General features: G+C 34.5%; 1 protein-coding gene across 13 annotated transcripts in view; it reads right to left on the reverse strand.

Moving 5' to 3' along the window:
- The window catches only part of ABI1 (abl-interactor 1), a 123,754-nt gene that overhangs the window by 10,983 nt on the left and 88,158 nt on the right, over positions 1–24,613 (reverse strand). For 2 of the 13 annotated variants that reach the window (XM_006871670.1, XM_006871669.1), the window contains 4 exons: positions 19,533–19,633; positions 18,016–18,156; positions 15,287–15,387; positions 2,570–2,755 (listed from right to left, as the gene is read on the reverse strand). In XM_006871670.1, the coding sequence (XP_006871732.1) occupies positions 2,570–2,755; positions 15,287–15,387; positions 18,016–18,156; positions 19,533–19,633 (529 nt within the window). Of the gene's footprint in view, positions 1–2,569; positions 2,756–6,419; positions 6,507–9,596; positions 9,774–14,340; positions 14,404–15,286; positions 15,406–18,015; positions 18,157–19,532; positions 19,634–20,580; positions 20,596–24,613 lie in introns of all 13 variants that reach the window. The other 11 variants (XM_006871658.1, XM_006871659.1, XM_006871660.1 and 8 more) reach the window with 11 other exon arrangements.

Raw genomic sequence — 24,613 nt, forward strand, 5'->3', positions numbered from 1 at the left:
ATTAAAAAAAAAAAAAAGTAGTCTGTCTTAAATGGAGGGAAGAGTTAATGGAATATAAGGTAACCACAACAGTGAGGCTGGGGTGGGAGGTTTAGTTCGGGTGTTGGGGAGGGCAATAAAGAAGGGAGAAGAGGTAGAAGAACAAGATAGATAGGGGACCACGACCACTGAGACAGGTTTGCATGACCTAAGTGGGACAGCGGTAAATTATGATGCATGCTCAACCTCGGAACAACAGGGCTCTGTGATACAGGGATCTAGGCATAGTTTGAAGAGGGTAAATAATATTAAAAAGCTTGGCTGTCTAATGAATATTGGTTTCCCTTGCCTTTTATAAAATAGACGTTTGAGTGGGATAGAAAGGAATGTTGGGGAACATGATTAGAGAAAACTTGTAAGCCTGTCTTCAGTCTATAACTGATTGGAATACCTAAAAGGGGTTCTTGAACTTGCCCAGTGAAATAGGCTTCTTGCAAAGCCTTTGCAGAGTACAGGACCTAAGGTGGAATCCTGAGTCCCATTCAGAACCTTATGAGGTGGGGCATTCCCACTAGAAAGGACAAGCAGATGAGCTTGGAACAGCTACAGCAATGGAAGATATTATCTTCAAAGAAAGATCATCAGGAAAAACCCAAAACAGAAATATCAGCATGACTGGCTACTACAAAAATAAGCAAGTTGTGCGCCAGGAAGCCAGCAAGGCAAGCAATCAAGTTCCTTCAGGACAAACTCCCCTATAAGACTCAAAAACTCAAAGAGAACACACAAACAGGCATGTAAGCTTGCTGGCGACCACATTGGTCTATTGGTGAGTGGAAGAGGAGGAAAGGCAGCAATGAAGAAACGGGCTGAGTTCAACCACAGTCCATTAATGCCCAGTGACCTGGATATGAAGAGAGAGAAAAGGGCTGGGTGGTCCAAAGTGTGTTGAGACCTGGGGATACCTGAGCCTATGGACAAGGACATAGCCACAGAGGGATAGAGCTGAAGCATCCAGCTTATATAAAGTGAGGGGAGATGCACAAGAACACCCAAACTTGCAGACAGTACCCATTTGACCTAGCCTTGATGGCTTGATAATCAGAACTCAATTAGAAGATTACAAATGCAAAATTTTTTTTTGATAGAGGAAACAAGGGCAAGTTGCTACAACCTGATGAACCTGATGTATTCTCATGGAGGTAGTAACTTGAAATACTACCAACATACAGGGAAGGAGTCTTCACATCAAGTATCAATGCTATCCCCTCTGCACACAGGGTAGATAGGGATGGGCAACTTAGACATTGGCTACCTAAACTGAGGGGGCGATAAAAGCACGAAGTACTGGTTTACAAGGTTTCAAGAGTGTGTATAGTTTAAGAGTGTGGGTGGGGGGAAAAAGAGACCCCACTGAATAGTTTTCATCTTGTCTAGATGGATCTGGTGAAAAGAGACGGGGATAAGATATGTTATGATTCAATAGTGAATAATTGTCATCATGACTAATTGCAACTGTCACAACTGTAAAGGTAGAAGTTTTGTAACAAAAACAGGGGAGTGGTTAATCTTACAGTCCAGAAAAGGAGGACCCTAGGGCCATCAAGGGACAAGAGCACAAGCAGAATGCGTGACCTTATCCAGAGAAGCAGTGACACCAGAGATGGAGGTAGAGATGGGGTCATGGAGAGGGGGAGCAGCTGATGACTCTACATTCATGGCAAGAAAAGGACTAAGAGCTGGTGGCCAGGAGGGTGACTTGCAGAATGTGCCCTTTAGAGGTGTAAATTATTATTTATGCCTAAGTGTTGGAGTTTTTTTTGTTTTTGTTTAAAAAAAGCTAAAGAGAATAGAGAGAAATACTTTTATCTGATGGTATATGGAGGGGATTATAATCATAGTAATGAAACAAGGTGTATGATTTGTTTAATGTAAAACTGATGATCTGCCCAGTAAACTTTCATTCAATTCACAATAAAAAACTTAAAAAAAAAAGCATGTAGCACAAAGGAGGCTGAAAAAGGCAAATAAACTCTATCTAAAGACAGGATTTGTTTCTTCCTTGCCCACCTTTGAGAATACAGTGAATGAATGTCAAGTGACTATAACCCTTTGGACTTCAGAATTACTTACTTACCTTTGTGAGATAAAAACCCTAGTGATTTATCTTTTCATGTAGTCACCTGAGGTTTTCCATGGTTCTTTTATCAGTATTCTTTAAAAGATTTACATATAAAGGATTTCTGATTTTATTATTAGAAGTTGAAAAAGGTTCTTTGCTAATTATATGACTTCAGTAAATTGTTTACCTTGAAACAAATCAGGCAAGTAAATTTCCAGCTGAAACAATATGTACTCAGAAAAGCATATCCAATATTATTATAAGAATTTAATTTTAAAAAGGGAAGCATCTTCCCTTTTTTATTGCAGAATACTACAAAGTATAAGAAATAGCCTTAACTTAATTATCTTGGTTGTTAGGATAGTTCAAAAGGTTGAAAACACTGGACTAGATGGCCTTCGTAATTCTAAAATTTCACTAATTAGATAACTTTTCTACATAAATATCAACACAATGATTATTGCTTACCTTTCTCAATATAATTCTTTGGGGCCCAAGCAGGATCCCCATCTGCATATGGATCATTATACTGAACTACCGCAGCCTCCTCATCTTCATAATCCACTGGAGGTGGTGGTGGCGGAGGCGGGGAGTCATCAAACATGGGAATGTCATCTGGTGGAGGAGGTGGTGGTGGAGTTGGACTATCAGCAACTGAAAGGATTTAGATAATTAATTTGAATCAGAAATTAGACTAAATAGAAATGCATAAATTAATGGAATTAAGAAAGCTCTAATTCATTACAGCATGCACTATTATAAACATGCAATTATTAGAAATAAAAGCTTGGTGTTAAAGCTTATGCCCAGTAGCATTTAAGAATAATTTTGTAACAATAAAATGAGCTAAAAATAAAGGCATCAGGAAGTACTATAAATCAATCAATGTAGGTGTTTAGGAGACAATGTGTCTTTTTCCTAAGAATTATTATAGGCGTAATTTCCTTATTCCAAGGCTCATGTCAGGACATTTTAGTGGCATTGAAATCATTCACTTTCTAAAAAGTAAGCCTTATGTCACATCTGTCATTTCGACTGCAATAATATTATATATTACTAACATGAATGGTCTGATAACCTTTTATTGTGCTCATCCATTTCCCTGATTTCTGCTTTAGTTAGGACAACTAGAAATAATTCTTTGGGGATGGATTTTTGTTTTATTTATTGCTGTTTGCTTTAGCAGACAGAAAGTCAGTGGTATTAGATCTGCTCCTGTGTAAAAGTTTTCTATATTTTCATTTAAATTTTAACAAGAAAAAATTTTAATTTAAAATTAAGTAATTCTCAACTAGCAAATAATCACATGAACTATCCTCTAAAATAAAATGTTTATATACCCATAATTTTTCATATAGATTTCTACAGCTAAGATTTTATATTATTGCTAGTAAAGCACAGGCCAGGGATGAGGGAAAGAGTAGATCATAAAGATCCAATTTTGTAAGCATACACCCATGATTAATATTTTAAAAATAACGTGTTGAAGGAAGATTGATCAAAAAATTAAAAAACTTAAATCATGCAAAAAAATCAAAATGATTGATGCTGGAAATTCTACATGATTGCAGTATGTGGATATGTACTTTATATCATGTAATGGATGCAGGAAAGGCATTCATACTATAAACATACTACCTCAGATGCCAATTTCAAAGCCTATTTATGTGAGCAAAAGAGGTAATACAGGTTTTCAACATTTATTGTACTCTAAATAATATGCTGAGAATATAAGCAAGGGGAACCAGATTTAAAACATTTGTGGATAATCCTTCTTCAATTTTGTACTTTCTATTGTATCCTCCTTGATTCTGTAATTTCTATTTTATCACTCTTGGGGGGCAAGAACAAAGCTATTTAATGACAAATTTTGAGTGGTGATGCTCACTCCAGTAGCTATCAAAAGGGTATACAATTTATTTTTCCACCAAATGCCTGTGACTATTTTATCATTTACAAAGCTTTCTATTATTATTAAGAGGAAAGGAAAATGAGTAGGACCGCATCTTGACATCAACAAGCCATAGCTCATACTCTTGGTATGGGTTAAAGCATATATCATATAAGCTTGTCTGAATCAGAAACTGCATCTACTCTTGATTTATAATAAAGTTATTAATTTGTTTCAACTGTCTATATGTCCAACTGCTGTGACTGTACATTAGCTTCTTTTCAAATTATGTACACAGTGGCAGGAGTTTCTCAGTATAATTCTCCATACAGGACAGTCTGTCTAGTACCAAGTTCAACAGGGCTTTTCGATACTTATCATAACCAGATGTAAACACATTGCTGATGTTCTAGTGCCTTACTCCTTCATATTTAAACACATTTATTAGTAAATTAACTGCTGCTGCATGTTTCACGGTCACCAATTTTGAGTGCCTTAAGAAACTAGATATTTGAGAGATGAAAGGGCATACAAATTTTATACTTTAAAATACTTTTTAAAAGCAGTGACTTACAAATTATTACCAACCTTCTTAATAAGCTTTTAAAGGAAATAAATTCCAAATAGTCACAGGAAACCTGTGACACAAGACTGACCAACACAAGTTCAGGAGGCTGGCAAAATAAACTCAAACAGTAAGGGCCTCTGAGGAAAAGACCAACACTAGATTTGTCTATAAAAAGTTACCAAAAAGCTAGTCAATGAGCTTTGAACCCACAAAATAGATGTTTCATTATGGCTATTTTTTAAAATTTACAAAAAACTCACAGGCTTAAACTCTTGCAGCAGTTTATTATGTTACGTGCCATCTGGTGTATCAGGACTCACAGTGTTTCCAAGGAGGTTTGAAACACTGACCTTGCGGTTAGCATCCAATGCTTATCCAGTAACACATTGGGTTTGGCAATTTCTCCTTATTCACTTTTTTTAAAGAAAAGATTAATTTATTTTTAACTATTTAAACATCAGTTTTCAACAGACCTTAAAAATAAAGATGGTGCTCACACTCGATTTCAACATTTTGAAACTACGGTTTGAATGAAAAGTCCATGAGATCATATATTCTTAAAGGTAAGGACTTTGTCTTAAACTGTTTTCATTCCTTCCAGAGCCTTGTACGTAACATCAAAGAAACAAATATTAGACTGGGAAGGGAGGAGGGGAATGGGGAGAGTAACACAATATGGATCAGCAAAAGCTGAAAAACAGAATTCCCCACTATAGTCTCCTGAGAAATGGGCTGGTCAAGTAGATTGCACATTAGTTCCAATCATTTTCATAATGATGGTAGCAAATGAAGCAAATTAGACCCCTGTAGCATCTTAATCTCAACAACCATTCTTGTCTAATATAATTTAGTTATGGAAGCATTTTTAATTTTACCTAACATCCACTGCGTAGTGGTTACGAATCAGGCTGTGAACCACAAGGTCAGCGGTTCGAAACTACCAGCGGTTCTGCGGGAGAAAGATGAGGCGGTCTGCTCCCGTAAAGATTTACAGCCTTGGAAACCCTGTGTGTAGGGTCGCTATGAGTCGGCGGAACCGACTCCACGGCACTTAACAACAACAACAACATCCACTACGATCATTTCACTAGGACTCACAGCTTCTGGCACCTCAAAGTAATCCGATAGTAAGATGACCTCATTTATCTTGTTGAAACCCATGTACTCAAAACAATTTCCAAAAGTCATTAGACCTGATGTTCATTTAGAGAAGATCTAAAAAAGTCTGCACATTTGCTTATTCAGAAATAATTTTTATGGGCCTGCATGTAGGAAAAACATGAAGAGGCCTTTAAATGATGATCATTCACCTTTAAAACAGTCAGCATGGATATATTTTACTTAATCTTGCAGATCCACTCTTATCCGAATAAGAAACCTCTACACAGGTTTGAAGCCTGACACTTTTTCTATAAATATTTTCTAATTTTAAAAGCCCTATACCAAATTGTATAACAAAACTTAATCTCACAGTATAACTAATGTATCTAAATAAACTTGTTGGAAACAAACTACAAAATGTTTTCTAATTCTTCTAATAACTATAAGAAAAGTTTCTATAAAATTTGAATTTTGGTGTTTGGCTATGCTTTCCTTAAGAATCTGCAAAGAATGAACTTCATGTTCTAGGCCATTTAAATGCATCAGAAAATTGCAGTTTGAAATTTATATAGGTCAGTAATCATGCACACAAGAGAAAAAAAACTGAAGGCCGTGCTCTTCAGTTTCAATAACATCTGCACCTGTTTTCAAGATTAGATTAGCTTCTCAATAAAGGTAAGGAAAATGATGACTCATCAGCCATGCATGCTCTGAGGAGACAGCCTCTACTCTTGAATAGCTCAGTTTTCCAAACTTACTGTTTTCCTGCACCCTGGCCACGAAGCCTGTGAGAGGTATCTGTGGAGTCAACTGAGGCATAGGGGGAGGGGGGGGAGCAATAGAAACTGGTAGCAACAACATGGTATGGGGGAAGTAAAACAGATAAAGGAAAGAAAAGGAAACAAACAAAAAGCAGAAGTCAGTTACAAGGACCACAAACATAAGTATGCAAAGAACAGTTTGCAAATAAAACAAAACAAAGCAAAGGAAAAAAATAAAAACAAAAAATAAAAAGAAAAGAAAAACCTACAGAATCTTCTTCAAGTTCATTTCCCATTAGCACACCTAGAGCTGCTTATGGTTGTTAACCAACTGGCTACTTTTATAACAGAACAATTACACTTAGTTTAATCCTATGTTTGGGAAGGTTTTTAATTTATCATCACATTCCCTTTCATGCAATGTATTTTTCAAAATTCTAAGGAAAAACTTTTTAAAATTAGGTAGTAATAGTTACAGGGGTATTGATGACGCTGTCTTTACCATGTCTATAACCTAACACATTTGTCTAAGCTTTACGGTAATGTTATGAATAAACTCAAATATAGTAAAGCAATAGCTGTTTCTAGAAAATAAATGCATTAATTACAGGTTTCCTTTAAAAACAACTCTTATTAATCTATATTTATATACACGTTTCCAGGTAAAGCCCTTGTTTGTAAAACAAGGTTATTTATTTTATTTTAAATAGACAATTTTTATTTGAACATCACTCTTAACTTTGCTAGGGAATAAGAATGCTCAATCTATCACATAATTGCTCACTAAGTTTCAGGGATTAAGATATTTCAAAAGTAGATTTTTTAACAGTTTAAAAAAAAGGAAACCTGATCACCAATGAGTTAAAATACGTAAGTATTTGTACAGAATTCATTTCTAATGGGTCACTGGGTAGCTTGAAACATACTCCAACTTCTTTCTGAGAAAGGATATAATTTGTAGGAAACTGATATCCAATGCTCATTGTGGGCAGCAAATGTATTATTAAAAATTATAACTAACTAGAATTCATATTCATATGGTTACCTCTTTGTCTTAGTTTGATAAGATAGTAATTGTAAAAGAATACTTTAAAAAGTTAAACTGGCTAGCAAAATTTATTGATAGTCACCAAGCAGTGACATTAAATACAGAGAAAATGAACCAAAAGGATGTTTTAATTCATCAAATGTACAAAATTTAGTAATTAAAATTTGAGAGAGGTTCAGTGTGCAAAGAAGCAATAACTTAATAACAAAGCAATACATGTACAGTAATATTCATATTATGGATAAAAACAACATTCAATTCGCTATCAAATTGGTCCTCACCTCATTCATTCAGAGAATTCTATATATAGAAGGCTCTTAGATAAATAAAAGGTTAGCGGTTTTGATTTTTAAAATAAAAATTAAAAGCTCCCACAAACCTAACAGTTTTTTGTTTTTTTTTTTTAAAACAACCCTCAGTAACTAGCCATGCTTGGTTAGTACATAAAGAAAGAGAAAAGCTATGCTATGAAGATACTAATCATTACCACCAGCACATTTAGACAGAGGGAAAATATGCACATCAAAACACTAAAAACATTTTACATACAATCACTACAACACCAACAGTGACTCAGATTGAAAGATAATTAATCTGACAAAACATAATTTATTTAAAATTTGAGACCAGATTTGCTTTACAACATCCAAAAGATTTAGACATTTAGTAATGAAATTGTGTTGAGAATAAACAAAACCACCAAGAATTGCTATAATAAAAGTATACAAACATGCATTAGAGATTCAGAGTCACTAAGATTCCTATTTATGGAGTAAATGAAATGTCTAAGTGGGGAAAAGAAAAGCAATGAACAGATAAAGGAGGGATCTAATACTATATCCGGATAGGAAAAAAAAAAACTTCATAAAACCAGTGATGCTAATAATGAGGTAATTTGTGGAATACTCAAATGTTGGTCTACTTTCATTATCAAAAGGAGACCAAGAAGAAATGTGAACTAAAATTCTAAGTTTGGATGAAATTTTTAATTTGGAAAAGGGTTGTTTAACTTTTGGGCTTATCTGTGAATTTTGACATTTTTGTAGAAGTTTTCAATTCTTTAAAAAAAAGTGTTACAACTGATAATTTACATTAAAAATATTTTATTTCATTATAAAAAATAACTTACACCAACTTCCTATGTAAATACGGAGATTCAGTGTTTTCAAGTAAAGTAGCATGAAAATATGTGCAGCAACTACAAAAGCTACATGGGAGTATAAATGTGTCTCAGCCTATGCCCAGTCATCAACGCTTCAAACCAATAACAGATACTGGACAACAGACTCATTTCAAATCTTTTCTCCCCTTTTTTTTGAATAAACCCTTCAGTATAGAAATTGATAAAAATGACTACTCAGCAATTTAGACTTCCTGACATTATATGCTGAAACTAATTTTTTTAATTGTAATCAGCTTTTAAACACTGACTGCAGTTAGTGCTGAGATGTGCAATTTGAGGTGAACAGAAGAGAAATCAAAAGAAAATCCTTCCCACTGGTTAAAGAGTTATTCAGACAGAGTAAGCAGGCATGAATAATCTATTTTAATAGTTTTAAACTTATTTAACTATAGGTTAACAAGTGATAGCCAGCAATTTTGTTTTATTATTTTAAAGAAAAATTTTCACAATGTTTCTGTACTTAGTTTTATCTGTAACATGCCAACAAATATTAATTTAGCTTAATTTATTTCGATGATATTTTGCTATAAGATAATCACTGGAGTGCTAACCACAAAAGACAGGCAATACAGACCCAGCAGCAGATCCATGAGAAATAGATGGTGCTTTCTGCTCCAGTATAGATTTATAGCCTCAGAAACCATACACAGCTCAATGACAGTGGTTTTGGTTTTGGGGTTCTAGTTCTACTAAGAGCAATTAAAATCCTAATGGTAATAAAAAATGTTAAAGCACCACTTCAATTTTATAGTATACTGAATATACCTGATAAATTTGAATTTTGGGGGCAAAAGTGATAAGCAATTATTCAAGGACTAACATTCAAAGAAAACATGAAAAAGTATGGTTTTAATTGCTGTCTATCACAGGCAAGATTAACAGTTTCAAATAATTTTGTTCAAAAGGAGCTCTATTTTTATATGCCTGCAAAGCACAAGCTTACTTGAATTTTGAGAATAAAGTGGACCTCCATTAACATGAGGCTGAGCAGAGAATTGAGCAGTCACAGAGGGAGTTCGTCTGTATCCACCAGAAGATGTTGAAGAAGTGGTAGAGTTGTGCCGAGATATCTGCCTGGTCATTGTGCCATACTGGGAACCAGGAGCTGAGCCCGGGGCTGCTGAAAAGCATTAGTCAAAGGCAACCAACAAAGAGACTTAAGCGTTGTAAATCACCTCAGATAGCAGAACATGAAAGAGGGCTCAAAGGAAAATATATTTTTTACTTTCTAAAAGCGCACAGCACAAAAGAAAAGAGAAAAATCAAATAGCTCTTCTGAAGTTAAAAACAGATACTGTATGGGAAGCTACAAAAGTAAATAAGTAACATTCTTAAACCTTTTTTAAGTAAACAGAATCCCAAATGTTATTTTGATAATATTAAGCATGACATTTTCCCTTTTGCTATGTCATTTAAAAACATACACTCTTCTCAGGAAGTCCCTGACTTACAAAAGGTTCCATTCCAACAACTTTGTTCTAACGTTAAGTAGAATGCTTTTTTTTTTTTTTTTTAAGTTTTCATTATTATTGCCCTTTATTATCAGTATCTTTAGAAATCCTCTATTTGTCTTGGGAGTTAAAAATATTTCATATAAACTTAGATATATTTTAACATTGTATTTAACATACATATTACTAATGATAAGATATATAAAAAGGGGAAGGGAAAAGGTAGTCCTAAGTGTGGGACACTGGAATTTGAATACGTTGTACATCAGGGACTACTTGTATCTATAAAATGTAAGCTGTGTCTTTCCAACAAAGTAAGTACCAAAAGATAGTCTGAGGGGAAAGTGTCAGCTTTTAGATGTGAGAGTTCATGATATCTGGTTTATAAATTTCTTCTTTTCCAATATAAACAATCTTCATACATTTAAGAATCTATCTAAACCAAATCAAGGTTAAGTTATAAAATTTAAACTGTTAATAAGTATATTGCTCACATCTATCATTATTTTTATTTGATTTAAATTTGTAATGATACTACATACTACAATCAATAGGAAAAAATGTTTAGTTTCAAAGAAGTTGTTGTTGTTGTTAAGTGCCATGGAGTTGGTCCTGAACTCACAGCAACCCTATGTAGGGTTTCAGATGAACAGCTGGTATGTTTGAACTGCCGACCTTGTGGTTAGTAGCACAGTGCTTATCCTACAGCACCAAACCAGAACTCCTTCAGAGCACTAAGATGTATGTAACATTACTATATTTGTTGCATACCTGAAACTTTTTTAAATGAATGTACATTTTCTATTATTGTTTCTTTAGTAACTGATAAAACTGAAGACATTTCTAGACTACGTAAAATACGGACACTTTAAAGCAACTTGTTCTAGAAAATCCATTATCTTTTTCCATTCTAGGAGGAATTCTTTTCCACATTACACGCAAAGCCTATCAAGTGTCTAACATCTAAACTGACCAAAGTACTAAAAATACTTAAAATTGTATTCAATGCCATCTTTATTAACATTTCAGAAGGTTAGTGAAGTTTAATGAAGGTTAAAAGAGTTAAAGCCTCTAAAGTTAACTATATTTATCAAAAGTTCACTTCTCAATTGGTATTATCTTTGTTGCCCACGCAAAGATACCAAACCATGATAGAGAAAGTAAAATGACAGTATTCTATATTATCCTTCATTTAGTTGTCTAACCTCTCCTAGAGGTCACACAGATTTTAGATAAAACTGTACAGCAGAGGTTGTTCATAAATAAGCATTGCTAATATTTAATATTTTGGAGCTCCCAAGCCATAGTCAGTCACTAATTGCTTTAAAATCATCCACATGGCCATTTCTCAAATAGAAGCAGATTTTAGAAAGAATAGCCAAATTAAAACCGTAAGTGAATAATTAATTTTAGATAGCTAGGTTTTACAGAAAACTACGCCTTTAGCCATACTGAATAGCAATCTCTGTCAAATGCGTTTTCCATTTCTCACATTTGTATAAAAAACATTTTAAATCTAAGTTATTTTTCTTGGTGATTCAAAATCAAAAGTTTACCAGTTCTAAATTATGCCTATTTGAAAGGTTTATAAGGAGAGAAATCATATCAGAGAGTATATGAAATTTAAAGAAAAGTATCAGCTCAAGAAATAGAAAGAATACTGAAGCTTCCTATATGTCCTCCTGGATCACAAACTCTATAAACTATGCCAACATACTCTTTCTTTTCTATATAGATCTAAGCTTAAATGACACAAAGAGCTTTGTAAATTTAAGAACCTAATAATGAAAAAATGTGATAGTAGTTTGGTGACTTGCTCCTTTCCCTTGATAATAATTTTCAGATCCATGCATGTCGATCATTCATTTTTATGGTTATTTGTATATGAATATACCATAATTTATTTAACCATCTACTGCTATCAGATACCTGGGTACATCCATATCTTTACTATTATTACTGCTATTACTGTGAACATTCCTAAACATAGTTCCTCAATTTCTCTAGGACAAGGATTCTCAAACTTGAGTGATCAGAATTTTACCTCGAGAGCATGTTATAATAAATAATTTGGGCCCCTTTCTACAGTTTCTGATTTCCAGAGGTCTAGATTGGGACCTAAAAACTGACATTTCTAAATAGCTCTCAGATGATGCTGATGCTGTTGGTCTAGGGATTGCAATCTGAAAACCACTGGTCTAGGGCAATGTCTTTCAAACTTTATAGTCTTACTGTCCAGTCTTTAAACCAGAGCACCCCAAAATGCTTTTGTTGATGTACGTTATATTTACCATATTAGAAATTAAAACTGACACATCTTTAAAACATATTAATACACAAGCACACATTACATTAGCCATTAGAGCACTGACTATCACATGTCATGCAGCCTTTGGACATTCCCACTCTATATTTGAAAAAAAGAATGAGAATGAAAAAAGGCATTTGCTGTCTTAGAACTATTATGAATATAGTTCTGACCTCAAAGATTACGTGAAAGGATCTAGACAACCCTCAGAGGCCTGTTTGCATGTTTTGAAAGCCAGTGCTCTAGGATAAATATCTTAAAATAATACTGATAAATCTATGACAGTACATGTTTATCTTCACTAAGCAATGACAAATCACTTTCCACAGTTGTTGTTGTTGTTAAGTGCCGTCGAGTCAGGGTTTCTGTACAGGGTTTCCGAGGCTGTAAATCTTTACATGAGCAGAAAGCCTCATCTTTCTCCCGCGGAGCAGCTGGTAGCATTAAGTGTATCAAATCCAGCCAGCAGTGAGCTTCCTGCCACTGCATAGCTTCACCAGTGTTTAATGAGACTAATGGGCTTTCACATTTTTTACTGATCTGGTATAAGGTAAATAGCTCATTGTGGTTTTAGCGCTCATGTTCCTCATTATTAATTAGGCAAAGGGCATTTTTTTCCTTTCTTCAAATAAACTCTCTACCAACAATTTCTATTATTATAGCCTTAAAAATATTTTCTTATTCCTCTTTTTTATTTGTTTATATTGTTGTTAAGTGCAGTCAAGTCAGTTCCAACCCATAGCAACCCTGTAAGGGTTTCCAAGAAGCAGCTGGTGAGCTTGAACCACCAACCTTACAATTCAAACCGACTTTGCAGTGCAGCTCATTAACACGCAATAAATGCCACACCACACGTTATTGTGAAAAGCTGTTGCTGTATAGTTTGGCTTCACCAAAGCTTGAAACTCAGCTCTCTTTACACCTACTCCTCACTTATCAACTATCTTGCTATCTGCCATTTGACATTTATTATAATAGTAGTAAAAAACCTACTGACTACTTTGCCCATTAATGATGCCAGGTGCTAGCCGAGTGTAACACAATACTGGCTATGACTGACATGATTACATGTCAACTTGACTGGGCCATGATTCTTAATGATTTGGCAGTTAAGTAACGACAGTCATCCTCCATTTTGTGACCTGATGTGGTCAACTTCCATGTTCCCAGATCAATTTCCACGTAATGACCCGGTCTTTGGAATCTCAACAACCACGTTGTTTAGTGAGCAATAGGTGTATTTGAAACACCTCATTATCTACCTCTATCCAGATTTTAATTGTTGCATTTTTCTAAGCTTAAGAGTTTTTATACTGCATCTATATTTGGAATTCCTTATGCATTCAATCCAGTTACCTTCATCTTGGGTATAATTTAAATGCATTTTATAAAGAAAACTGTTTCAGGCATCCTCGGGTATCATAAAACTGGGTTATATCAGTTTTTCACACTGTGATTCATGGGAGAGCCTCAACCCCAACACCACACATCATTTTCCCTTCCATTGTTCTTCTTCCTGTCTCTACCTTCACCCCAATTTCTTGACTGCTGTATATACCAAGGAGTTCCAAATCAAGTTTCAACTGAAAACAACAAAAAATAAGATTACATTGCTAATAGAAAAAAAAAATGTGAACAATCACTGCTATAATTTTCCTGGAAAAACCTAAACATACCAAAAAAAATCATCACTTTAAGTTGGTGATAAACCAAGCCCAGAAACATTTCACATTATACAGAGAGCTGTTTAGTATTTGTTTGCTGTGTAACTTCAGAGGCCTTTCATGAGAAGATATTAGTAATCAATTAAATGTTATCACCACCTACAACTTACTAACTATACAAGCCAACAGTCTACTAGACACAAAGGCATTTCTTAGGAATGATGCAGCATACATTCAATCCCTCCAATGGGTATGCAGTCTCACCTATCACAGTGCTCAGTGGGAGAAGTGCTGGAGCTTCAGAAGGAGGAGGGACAGAAATGTTTTCTAATAAAATAGTTTATAATTCAGGTCAGAGTGCAAGAGAGAACTTAACTTTCTGAAACAGTAATAAAGTACAATATATGTAAAAGAAAATGTGATATGCATATGTAAAGCATGTTCAAATAAATAAGAATTTCACTAGGTAAAAAGAGCATTGAGCTTATTAAACCTGCATATAAACTATGTCAACTATGTCTATAGTCATGAGTAGCCTTTTCTCCTTATTCAACAATACCCTAAAGAAGCTGAGGATTTTGCCTTTACAGTTTAATTATCACACTTACTTTTACATTTTATACTTTTTAATAGTGTAAGAAGTCTCCATTCATTTACGAAAATCAAGGGCTAACTGAATGTTCTGTGATGATTTCTAAAGAGTAAAAAAAATGCTTTCCATCTTAATCCCATATTTTACTCATGGCATTTCATTATTGTATCTATTGACTGTCATATGTAACAGTAGCAAAATCACAGGACAAGATAACAGCAGCAGTGAGATACTCGTCTAACAGGTAACATTAAAAATCTTTGAAACATTGGTCACATTACAGACACTGATCCCTTTGGTTGGAGCATTATACAATATTGGTTTGCTCTTGAGATAATAATGATCATTTCTAACCAGTGCCCAAAGCAACTATTTCTAGGGTGAAATGGCCAAAAAGTTATTTAAAAAATTATTTAATATACTTTACACATAAGGAAAAATGACTGGTAAAACCCTGAAGACTTTGTGAAAATCAAAAGTTTGACATTTGTTATTAGCCTTTATTCTAAACAAACACATAAATTTATCCAACATAACTTTAAACTATTTCAGCCTTTCATCGGGCATCATAAAGTTAAAATAGTGTTACACATTAAAATAGATTAATAAATAATGTACCTGGCCCAACAGTGGGTGGTGAAGGTGTAGGCACGGCAATGGGAATGCCAATACTGCTGCTTCCACTGTTCTCTCGACTGCCACTTCCTCCACTACTGCCACTGCAGAGAAGAGGAAAACTAAGGATAAAAGCAATTCTCAAGATTGATTTAAAAACTGATAATAAGGTCTCTAAAAACTACTTTTATCATGCATGTGCATACACACACACACATCTACACAAAGGAGCTTCAAAAAGTTCATGGGAAAAATGGAATTAAAAGATGAAAGTCTTCCATGAATTTTTTGAAGCTCCCTTGTGTGTGTGTATGTGTGTGTGTCCGTGTACAATGTAGGAAAAGGAAATTTATGAAGTGTTAATTATGAATCTTAACCGTAATAACTACTGGAGTAGCTCTTGTGTTTTACTTTACTTCTTATGATGATCTCTTCTAACAGTTCTGAGTACTATTATGATTACATTGGTCACCCTATATGAAACCAATGTAATCAGAACATAGTACTCAGAGCTGTCAAAAAAGCTCATCTATTTTTAAAAGAGTTGCTAATAAGAACTTACTGAGTAATACATTACCAATATAATTTTATAGTAGTCAACAAATGCTTATTTAGACAAGCACTGGACCACAAGGTCATCTGAATCCCAAGGTCGACGGTTCAAACTCACCAGCTGCTCCTTGGAAACCCTATACAGGGTTATGAGTCAGAACAGACTCAGCAGCACTTCACACCACCAACAAACAACAGTGAGCAAAGCAGACATGACCCACATTAAAATAGAGCTCATACATGAGCATGGGAAACAGACACTAAAACATTGTACAAAATGCTACTGAAGTAAATTAAATGGGAAAACAGTCCCTAGTCTGAAATTAACATGAAAACATCCACTCCCTCCTAAGAAAATGGACAAAACAGGGAAATTTTCTAGACAGTGAGTCTAGAAGCCTAAATGATACTAGCATTGTTTCAGGGTAGGGCATTTTGGAATCTTCATGACTACTAAATGCTAACCCACTCTCTACTCTTCTACTTGCCCTTTAGGCACAGATTTCTCACCATCTGGTTACTTTATATTAAATTCAAATTTCAGTATCCATAAATGCAATTTATTGGAAAAGAGCCATGTTTATCCATTACGTTTTGTCTATGACACCTTTTGGAGTCCTGGTGTGGTGCCGCAGGTTAATGTGCTGGGCTGCAAGGTTGAACAGCAAGATCAACAGTTCAAACTCACCAGCCGCTCCTCAGAAATCTTGTACAGGCTAGCTATGAGTCAGAAGTGACTCAACAGCACTTAACAACAACAACGACATCTTTTGCCCTATGACAGAATTGAGAAATTGTACCAGAAACCATTCGGCCTGCAAATCCTAAATTATTTACAATCTGGCCTTTATAGGAAATGTTCATTGATCCCTATTATAACAGACTGAACTTAAAAATCAAATGGTATCTTACTTATTAGTGTATTCCTAATATTTAATGAAGTAACTCTCAGTAACTGGTTATTTAATAAGACTAAACTATTAGAGAAAAATCATCCTTGCATCCAATAACTCAATAGAGCCCTGGTGTGGTGCTGTGGGTTAATACACTGGACTAAAAAAGTCTGTTTGAACTGCAAGGTCGGTGGTTCAAACTCACCAGTTTAGTCATAGTAAAGAAAAATCATCCTTTTGTCCAATAGTAACAAAATGGGGACAGAATCATTTTGATCCTCATTGAACTTAACCTAATAAACTATCTGAAAATACCAGCATAACACTTTACCTATAACAGGGCTTCAAAACGTTTGTGGAAAATGCAATGAAAAGATATTAGAATTTTTCCACGACCATTTTAAAGCCTCCTTGTACTAAGTCATAGCAACAAATATACTTAAGAGCTTGATTATACTGTATTTAACCAAATTAAAAATAATAATTTTGCTAAATTATCATTTACAGTTTACCAATCTAAAGATCAAGGCTGAGAAGTTATTCCCACCTAAGGTATAAAGTGAGAAATAAAAACTGAAGAATAAAACCAACTAAGTCATACAATAAAATATGTCTGCTTTTACAGAAGTGATCAAAAACTGAAATGATTACTTTAGGGGGTAAGACAATAATTGGAAAGGGGCAAGGGAAAGGGTTATTGGTAACGTTCCATTTTCTAATCTGGGTGATGGTTACATTGAGTGTGTTCAATTGGTATTATTCCATCAAGCTAAATACTTAATAAAGTATGTACTTTTCAAAATGTATAACCAACTTTTAAAAATCACCTATTAATTTCTAAAATGCTTTTTAACAAATTATAAAATATATCCTATTATAACAACTCCAGTAATTCTCCCTCAGATCTAAGTTAAATCTTCTTTCTTCCAATCTTTCACATTGCCTAATTTCTGTGACATTTAACTTTTTATCAAAAAATAATTAAGAGTAGTTGCCTTGTTGTTTTTTAAAAAATACTGTTAAAACTTTAGTCTTCATCCAATTATATATACTTGTACCTCTGTCAAAAGAAGAAATGCTAACAATCTGCTAATAGCATACATAAATGTAAAAAATATCTCAGACACGGAAATTACAGGAAAAATTTGTAGGATCTGTATATTATTGCCCTCCCTTTTTGATCTATGGTAACAACAGAGTAGTACTTTACCTTTACTCAGCACTAGTTTGTGAAGAGTTAAGTAACCTCCACTCTCATGTGTTCAAATGCTCAACCCCACGGTTTACCTGTGTGTCCTCGGTCTCTGATTTAAAGAAGCTGTCCTGCCTGGACTATGCTGACTTCCAAGCCTAGCAGGACTCGTCATGTAGTCATTAGGAACTGTTGGGGGTTTAACAGGTTCCAGGGTTTTGTAAGTAGTATTCCGTCTAAAGGAGCATAATAGAGAAAGGAATATTGGATAAAAGACATAACATGGTAGTTTCCCCCAAATCTGTGAGTCTCTCTTTGTGACCAAGCACAATACAGTAAATAATAATGATGACCAATTCAAATAATAAAAGTTAAAGTGCAATTTTAATTGGGATATGTCAATTTTGTTACTTTAATACAAAAACTAAAATTTGTTACCTTTTTTTTTTTTTAAGGTAATTTACACAGTTCCAACCTTACTTCCAAAAATAGTAGCTATAGTTTTTTAAATGCTTGAAAGTAATCAAACTCTGAAATGCACATTATTCTCATCTCAGTCCTGTTACCCATAAAACTACTCAATCACCCAGAAGTGAAATATCTTCCTCTACAATTTATTCCTACCTCAATACAGAAACATGACTAAGTGTTTTTTTAATCCTAGGTCCTGGCTGGTGCTGTAGGATTAATACTGAATTGCCAGGTCGGTTTGAATCGTAAGGTTGGAGGTTCAAACCCACCACCCACTACTCTGAAATCCTATTAAAAGTCACTATGATTTGGAATAAACTTAACAGCACTTAACAACTACTTGATGCCATTAAATTCTCAATAAATGTTTTTAACCTTTCTATTTAATAACTTCAGGTGCTTTTTCACTTACAAAATGAAAATTACAACTTGGATACTCCAAAAAAGTTTATTGCTGATCCCTGTTGCTACAAAACAACAATCCCATAACAAGAAATGTAATATTACAGTTTCCATGTTAAGGTGAAGAATCCTTCAGAAATGCCCCACCAAGCACTCGGCATTTCTATTATCATAGGAACTGGAGAGGAAGAAGCCCCAACTGTTACCTTTTCTACTTCTCCAATTGGCCTTCCCACTCTAGCATGAAGGGGGCCTAAGCCTACAAGCAGAAGCACAGTTAGAGGCACTCCACAAAAGTATCCTTAAAGTCTCAGGAGCCAAGTAACAAAGAAAACGGAAGACCTGCAGGCCAAACTACACAAAGTAGACCATTTATTCAAAGTTCTGGAACACAGAGATTGTAAACACATATGAAGGCACCACATGAATCCTCTGATCATACCATCTGAAATAAACTGAAGCCAAATTTATACTTTAAAAGATAAATTATAAGACAGAAAATAAATAATACTCATTTACAAATACATAAAAAGGACTTTTCTAGCACAGACTTCTATAGAGAATACTGTGAAGCAGGCATTCATTCTGGATTCTGTTCAAGGAAGTAAGAACCACAATCAATTTGTAAAAGGAGTGTCACATGGAGAGGGTCCCAAGGAAAGGGTCCACACATCTACTTACATCACAAAAATACCTTTTCCTTTTAAATTAGCTTGTCAAAATGTCATTGAATTCTTACCCCAATGTTCCCCGGCCTGACATGGGAGGACTTGGTGGTTTCTGAGTGGGAGGATTTGTTCTCGACAGTGTGCCAGTTCTTGCAGGCTGGTTATTTCCATGCTAAAATGTGGAAAGGAAAGCTTTTATTTTTATATCAAATTGTTCTCTTGGTGTTTTGACACCACGTATTATTTTTTTTTAATATCAGAATGTGAAGTGAGGATTCCCAGACAGTTTTAATGCAGACTTTAGTACTACATTTTAAAGATAACCATTTGCATTTGGCTTTCCTATTTTTTTGTGCAATTCATACCAACTTATGGCAACATATAGGTGAGATGATTGAATTTTAGGTATAATTTTATTGCTAAGCAAAAGCTCACTGAGATAATTATCTACATTCAAATACTGGGTTTCATCAAATGTTTTGGGGGAAAGAACACAAAGCTGAAGCCTTTGCCATTGAGCTGATTCTGACCTAAGGTGCCCCATGTGTGAGAGTAGGACTGTTGCACAGGGTTTTCTTAGCTATAATCTTAATGGAAAACAAACTGGCAGACCTCTCTTCTGCAACATCACTAGGTGGGTTCAAATTGCTAACCTTTAGGTTAGTAGTTGAGACCAAACATCTGTGCCACCCAGGGACCTAGAACAAACTTTTATGAAAGGTGTACATAAATATAAACCACAGATCTGACTATGTGTTTAAAAATTCCATCTCAAGAATCATCCATATTTTAACGTGTAATAAAGTCACATATGATGTCTGGGAAACCTCCTAATTGTAAGTCAATAAAAGCAAGGCAACTATAAAAAAATGAGTGAAGCAATAAATGTTAGCAAAATTAATGTTCCTATATAAATGCAGATGTCAATATATCTTTGATATATTAACACATCCAAGCCTGAATGTTGCTGATTTGAACTGAGTTTGCATATATTCAATCTACATAAATCCTATGGGGAAAAAGCAGACAGACATACAAAGAGTTTTCAGTTTTAGTGACTCTGCAGTCTACCAATATAGAGGGGGCACTGTGGATCAAAGGATAAATGATGTCTCTTACCTTGGCTTTTAGCCACTTTACGTTGGCAAAAAAAAAGGGGGGGGGAAAGTAGAAATTAATTCTAAATAAATTATATCTGATAGGACAGGTTTACATTTATAGTTACTCAATTCATGTTAATTAGATTTTATCCAGTCATATTTTAAATATTTTATAAAGAAAAACATATACATAAGCAGTAGAGAAGTACTCATGTGTTTCACATATTTTTTTAAAAAAAGTCTATTCATAAGAAAATCACCAGTTAATTAAGCCAGTAAATACAGGCCCAATAAGGAATTAATTTAATTGAATCATGTGTTATTGTTTTTTAAAATATGCTTTGATTTTGACAGCAACACCATAATACTTTAGATGTTGTTATTTTAATACATCAATGTACAAGATACCTAAGATTCTGTTGGCTAATATATGCCTAAATAAGATTATTCATTACTTGAATGGTAGTATGCCTAACTCCTCATTTATCGACTTTTGAGTTATCTGTCAGATATTTCACATTTACAATAGTCAAAATCTACTCTTTTTTTATTTATGTGCATTTAAGACAACATATGGCAGTAACCACACCCGAGTCCACCAGCTGTGATGAATAAAGCTATATGTCAACTTGGCTGGCCCATGATTCTCAGTGGCTTGGCAGCTATGTAATGACACAGTGATCCTCCATTTTGTAATCTGACGTGGTCAAGCTTCAGTTTTCTACAATGCCCATTTTCACATAACAACCTGGTCTTTGGGATCTAACATGTCAATAAGTGAGAGTCAGTGTAAGGATTTTTTATTAAAGTGATAAACTGTAAATGTTACAATTCAAAATCACAGGTTGCTTTCAAATCATAAAGAAACACAGCACCTTGTGCTTAAAAACAAAACCCACCAGGCATAGTAACAGCTTAGCCACAAATAAATATGCACAGTCTGAACAACCTCCTCATTTCTAGCTTATAAATCTAAATCCTAAGGCTGATTTAGTTTTCAGTTTTGTTTTTAACCAATTCAGTCAGGATTCAAAATTGAAAAACTGCTTGTAAAGACTACTTCCATTAGAGATGACTGACTATAAGCATGAAACGACGTGTATAGTCCTTGTGCATCACTTGTACTATCCCAAATCATCAAATAGATTTTAACTCATGGTTGACCCTGTGTTCATAGAGTAGAACTGCATTTCCAAAGAGTTTTCAAGGTTGTGACTTTCAGATGCAGTTCACCAGGTCTTTCTTTCAAAGCACCTCTGAGTAGATTCAAGTAACCAACTTTAACTTTATGAGTCAAAAGCTTAACCATTTGTACCACCCAGAAACTTGTAATATAACACTCAAGAAAAATTATCTTCAGGTTCTGGAGTTCATGTTTATCTTCATAGAGATTTTTTGTTTGTTTGTTTCAGGTTCTTTACATAACTCTGCCATTCAAAATATGTTATCTATCCTGTTTAGTTGTAAAATGCCATCAAGTAGGTTACAACTCAAAGAGACCCTTTATAGGGTTTCCAAAGAGCGGCTGGTGAGTTTGAACTGTCAACCTTGATGTTTAAACCTAGAGGAATTTATTTTGCTTTAAACATTTTTCATTCTTGAAAACTATAACCACAGATTTTTATTTTAAAACTTTTGTTTAGAATAAAATTGGCTCATTTTTATCTGAAACAATGCATGAAACCCTACCTAGTCCTTTTATTTCACACCTGGATTTAGACAACTTGAAGACATGAAACACTAATGTTACAAAGTTTTACAATGCATTAAATACTATTTCATAGTAACTTACAAAGTTGAAATTATTACCACACATTTTCACTCATTTGTTGCTTAACATGAACCAGAAACAAACAAACTAAACTAGCATTCAAGCAGAAACTAATTCCAAATAAAAGAATGAAAAGAGAATCCAATTAGGAATTGAAATTTTAGTTGAGCTCTGCCACTATGTAATGCTTGGATAAATTTTAACTTCTTATGGTTTAATTTACTCTCAACTGAGTGTGTGGAGCCCTGGTGTGACACCATAGGATAAGCACTCAACCTCAAAGTCAGTCTGAACTACAAGGCCGGTGGTAGAAACTCATCTTATATAGGATTCCTATAAGTCGGGATAGTCTCTAATGCACACAACAACAACTGAGTGTGTATTTGTGTGTGGTGATGTATTGAGGTGAGAGTGTGTTGTAAGAAACAATTTGTATCTTTCAGCCCAAAATATTGTAATTTTTAGTAATTAACAAGATTGTTCAACTTAAATTTCCCCAAAATATCCAAAATCAGATGGTTCTTTTTAATTAATAAGCTCTCACTTAATTTCTTTAACATTTATGTTTATGGATGAGCAATTTTACCATTCATTCTCCTGTAATCTTTGATTAAAGGTAACAGAATTCTCTGATTCCTCCCTATATTTCCACTCATAAGTAAATCATAACCTTTGCACACTACAGGTACTAAATGTTTGCTGCATTGTTCAAAGGGCAATTCTTTGTTTGAAATATTCATTGGCTTACTCCTCTAATTTACAAAATAGAAAGCTTCTCCAAAATATCTTTCCATAGTACATATTATAAAACTTTATTGTCTCTATTATTAAAATGTAAGTCCTGGATTACATGGTCTTTATGAGGACTGAAAAAACAACAAATACAACTAAGAGTCCTTTGTAACTTATAAACCAGGCTATAAAACTGGTAATTATTACTACTGCTTATCAAAACTAAATTTACACTTCTCTACTACATATCTGACTCTTCTGTTCTAGCTTACTCTGAATATTTTATAAAATTTATCTTTCCATTCTCCCTTATGTTCTAATACTTTCTCTATCCTGAAATTCTGTTAGTAAGCTAACATTATTTCCAAAACTCAAACCAAACTTCCTTAAGAAATTTTTCATATCCTTAATACCTACTAAATTATGTGTATCACCTATCTTGTAGCATAAAACACATTAGCACAATAAATACTATTTAAATGAAATTCAGATATATCAAATATAAACATAAAGTAAGAAAATATGATGGAATAATAGTTCTGTACTGGGAAAATGCATAATGTTCCAACTTGACATATTACTTCCTGCATGGAGGTGAAGAGGACACAGAAACTGTCTCAGAGACACTTGGTCAATGCCATCAATAAACTCCCCATTCTATCAGGAACCCCAGAAAATTCAAAATGCAACTGATCCAGCAATATCACCAGTTAGATCAATCAGCCAGGAAAAACTTCAAGATTCTAGCTGACCTTTTAAAAATTATTTTAAAATATTCTGCAGACCACAACACAAACTAAATAAGGGTCCTCTAGAGAAGACTGACCTGTCAAAGACTTCAGTTTGCTCAGATCAACCATCAACACTCATGAAAGCAAGCAACAGTCAGGAAATCAAACAACATACTGGTTAGATAAATATGCTGCACAAGACCTCTTTAAAGAGTTCAAGAGCAAAAAATATCAGGTTGAGGGACTACGGTGCACCTAACTCAAACCATGGAATCTTCAATAACCTCATACGCACGTGAAAGCTAGACAGTGAATAAAGACGACTGCAGAGGAACTGATGCATTTGAGTTATGATGCTGGAGGAGAGTATTAAAAATACTATGGGTTTCCAAAAGAACAAACAGATCTGTGTTGGAAGTACAGTCAGAATGCTCCTTAGAAGTCAGGATGGCCTGACTTAGTCTCTCATACTTCTGACATATTATCAGGTGGGACCAGTCCCCAGAGAAAGACATCATGCTTGGTAAAGCGGAGGGTGGTCAGAGGAAAAGATGAAGACTCCCAACAAGACAGAATGACACAGTGGCAGCAGCAATGGGGTCAAGTGTAGAAACGATTGTGAGGGTGGCGCAGGACTGGGCAATGTTTGCTTCTGTTGTGCGTAAGGTAGCTCTCTCTAACCCAGTACCAACTCGACAGCACCTAACAACAACAGAAAAGAAACCACCACACTTAAGAGGACTATTTGATTCTAGGCAGACATGGTTGAAGAATTTAGGTCATTACAGATACATGCAAAATGACCCATCAATACCAAA

This window comes from Chrysochloris asiatica, unplaced genomic scaffold, assembly GCF_000296735.1.
Source record: "Chrysochloris asiatica unplaced genomic scaffold, ChrAsi1.0 scaffold00172, whole genome shotgun sequence".
Taxonomy (NCBI): Eukaryota; Metazoa; Chordata; class Mammalia; order Afrosoricida; family Chrysochloridae; genus Chrysochloris; species Chrysochloris asiatica.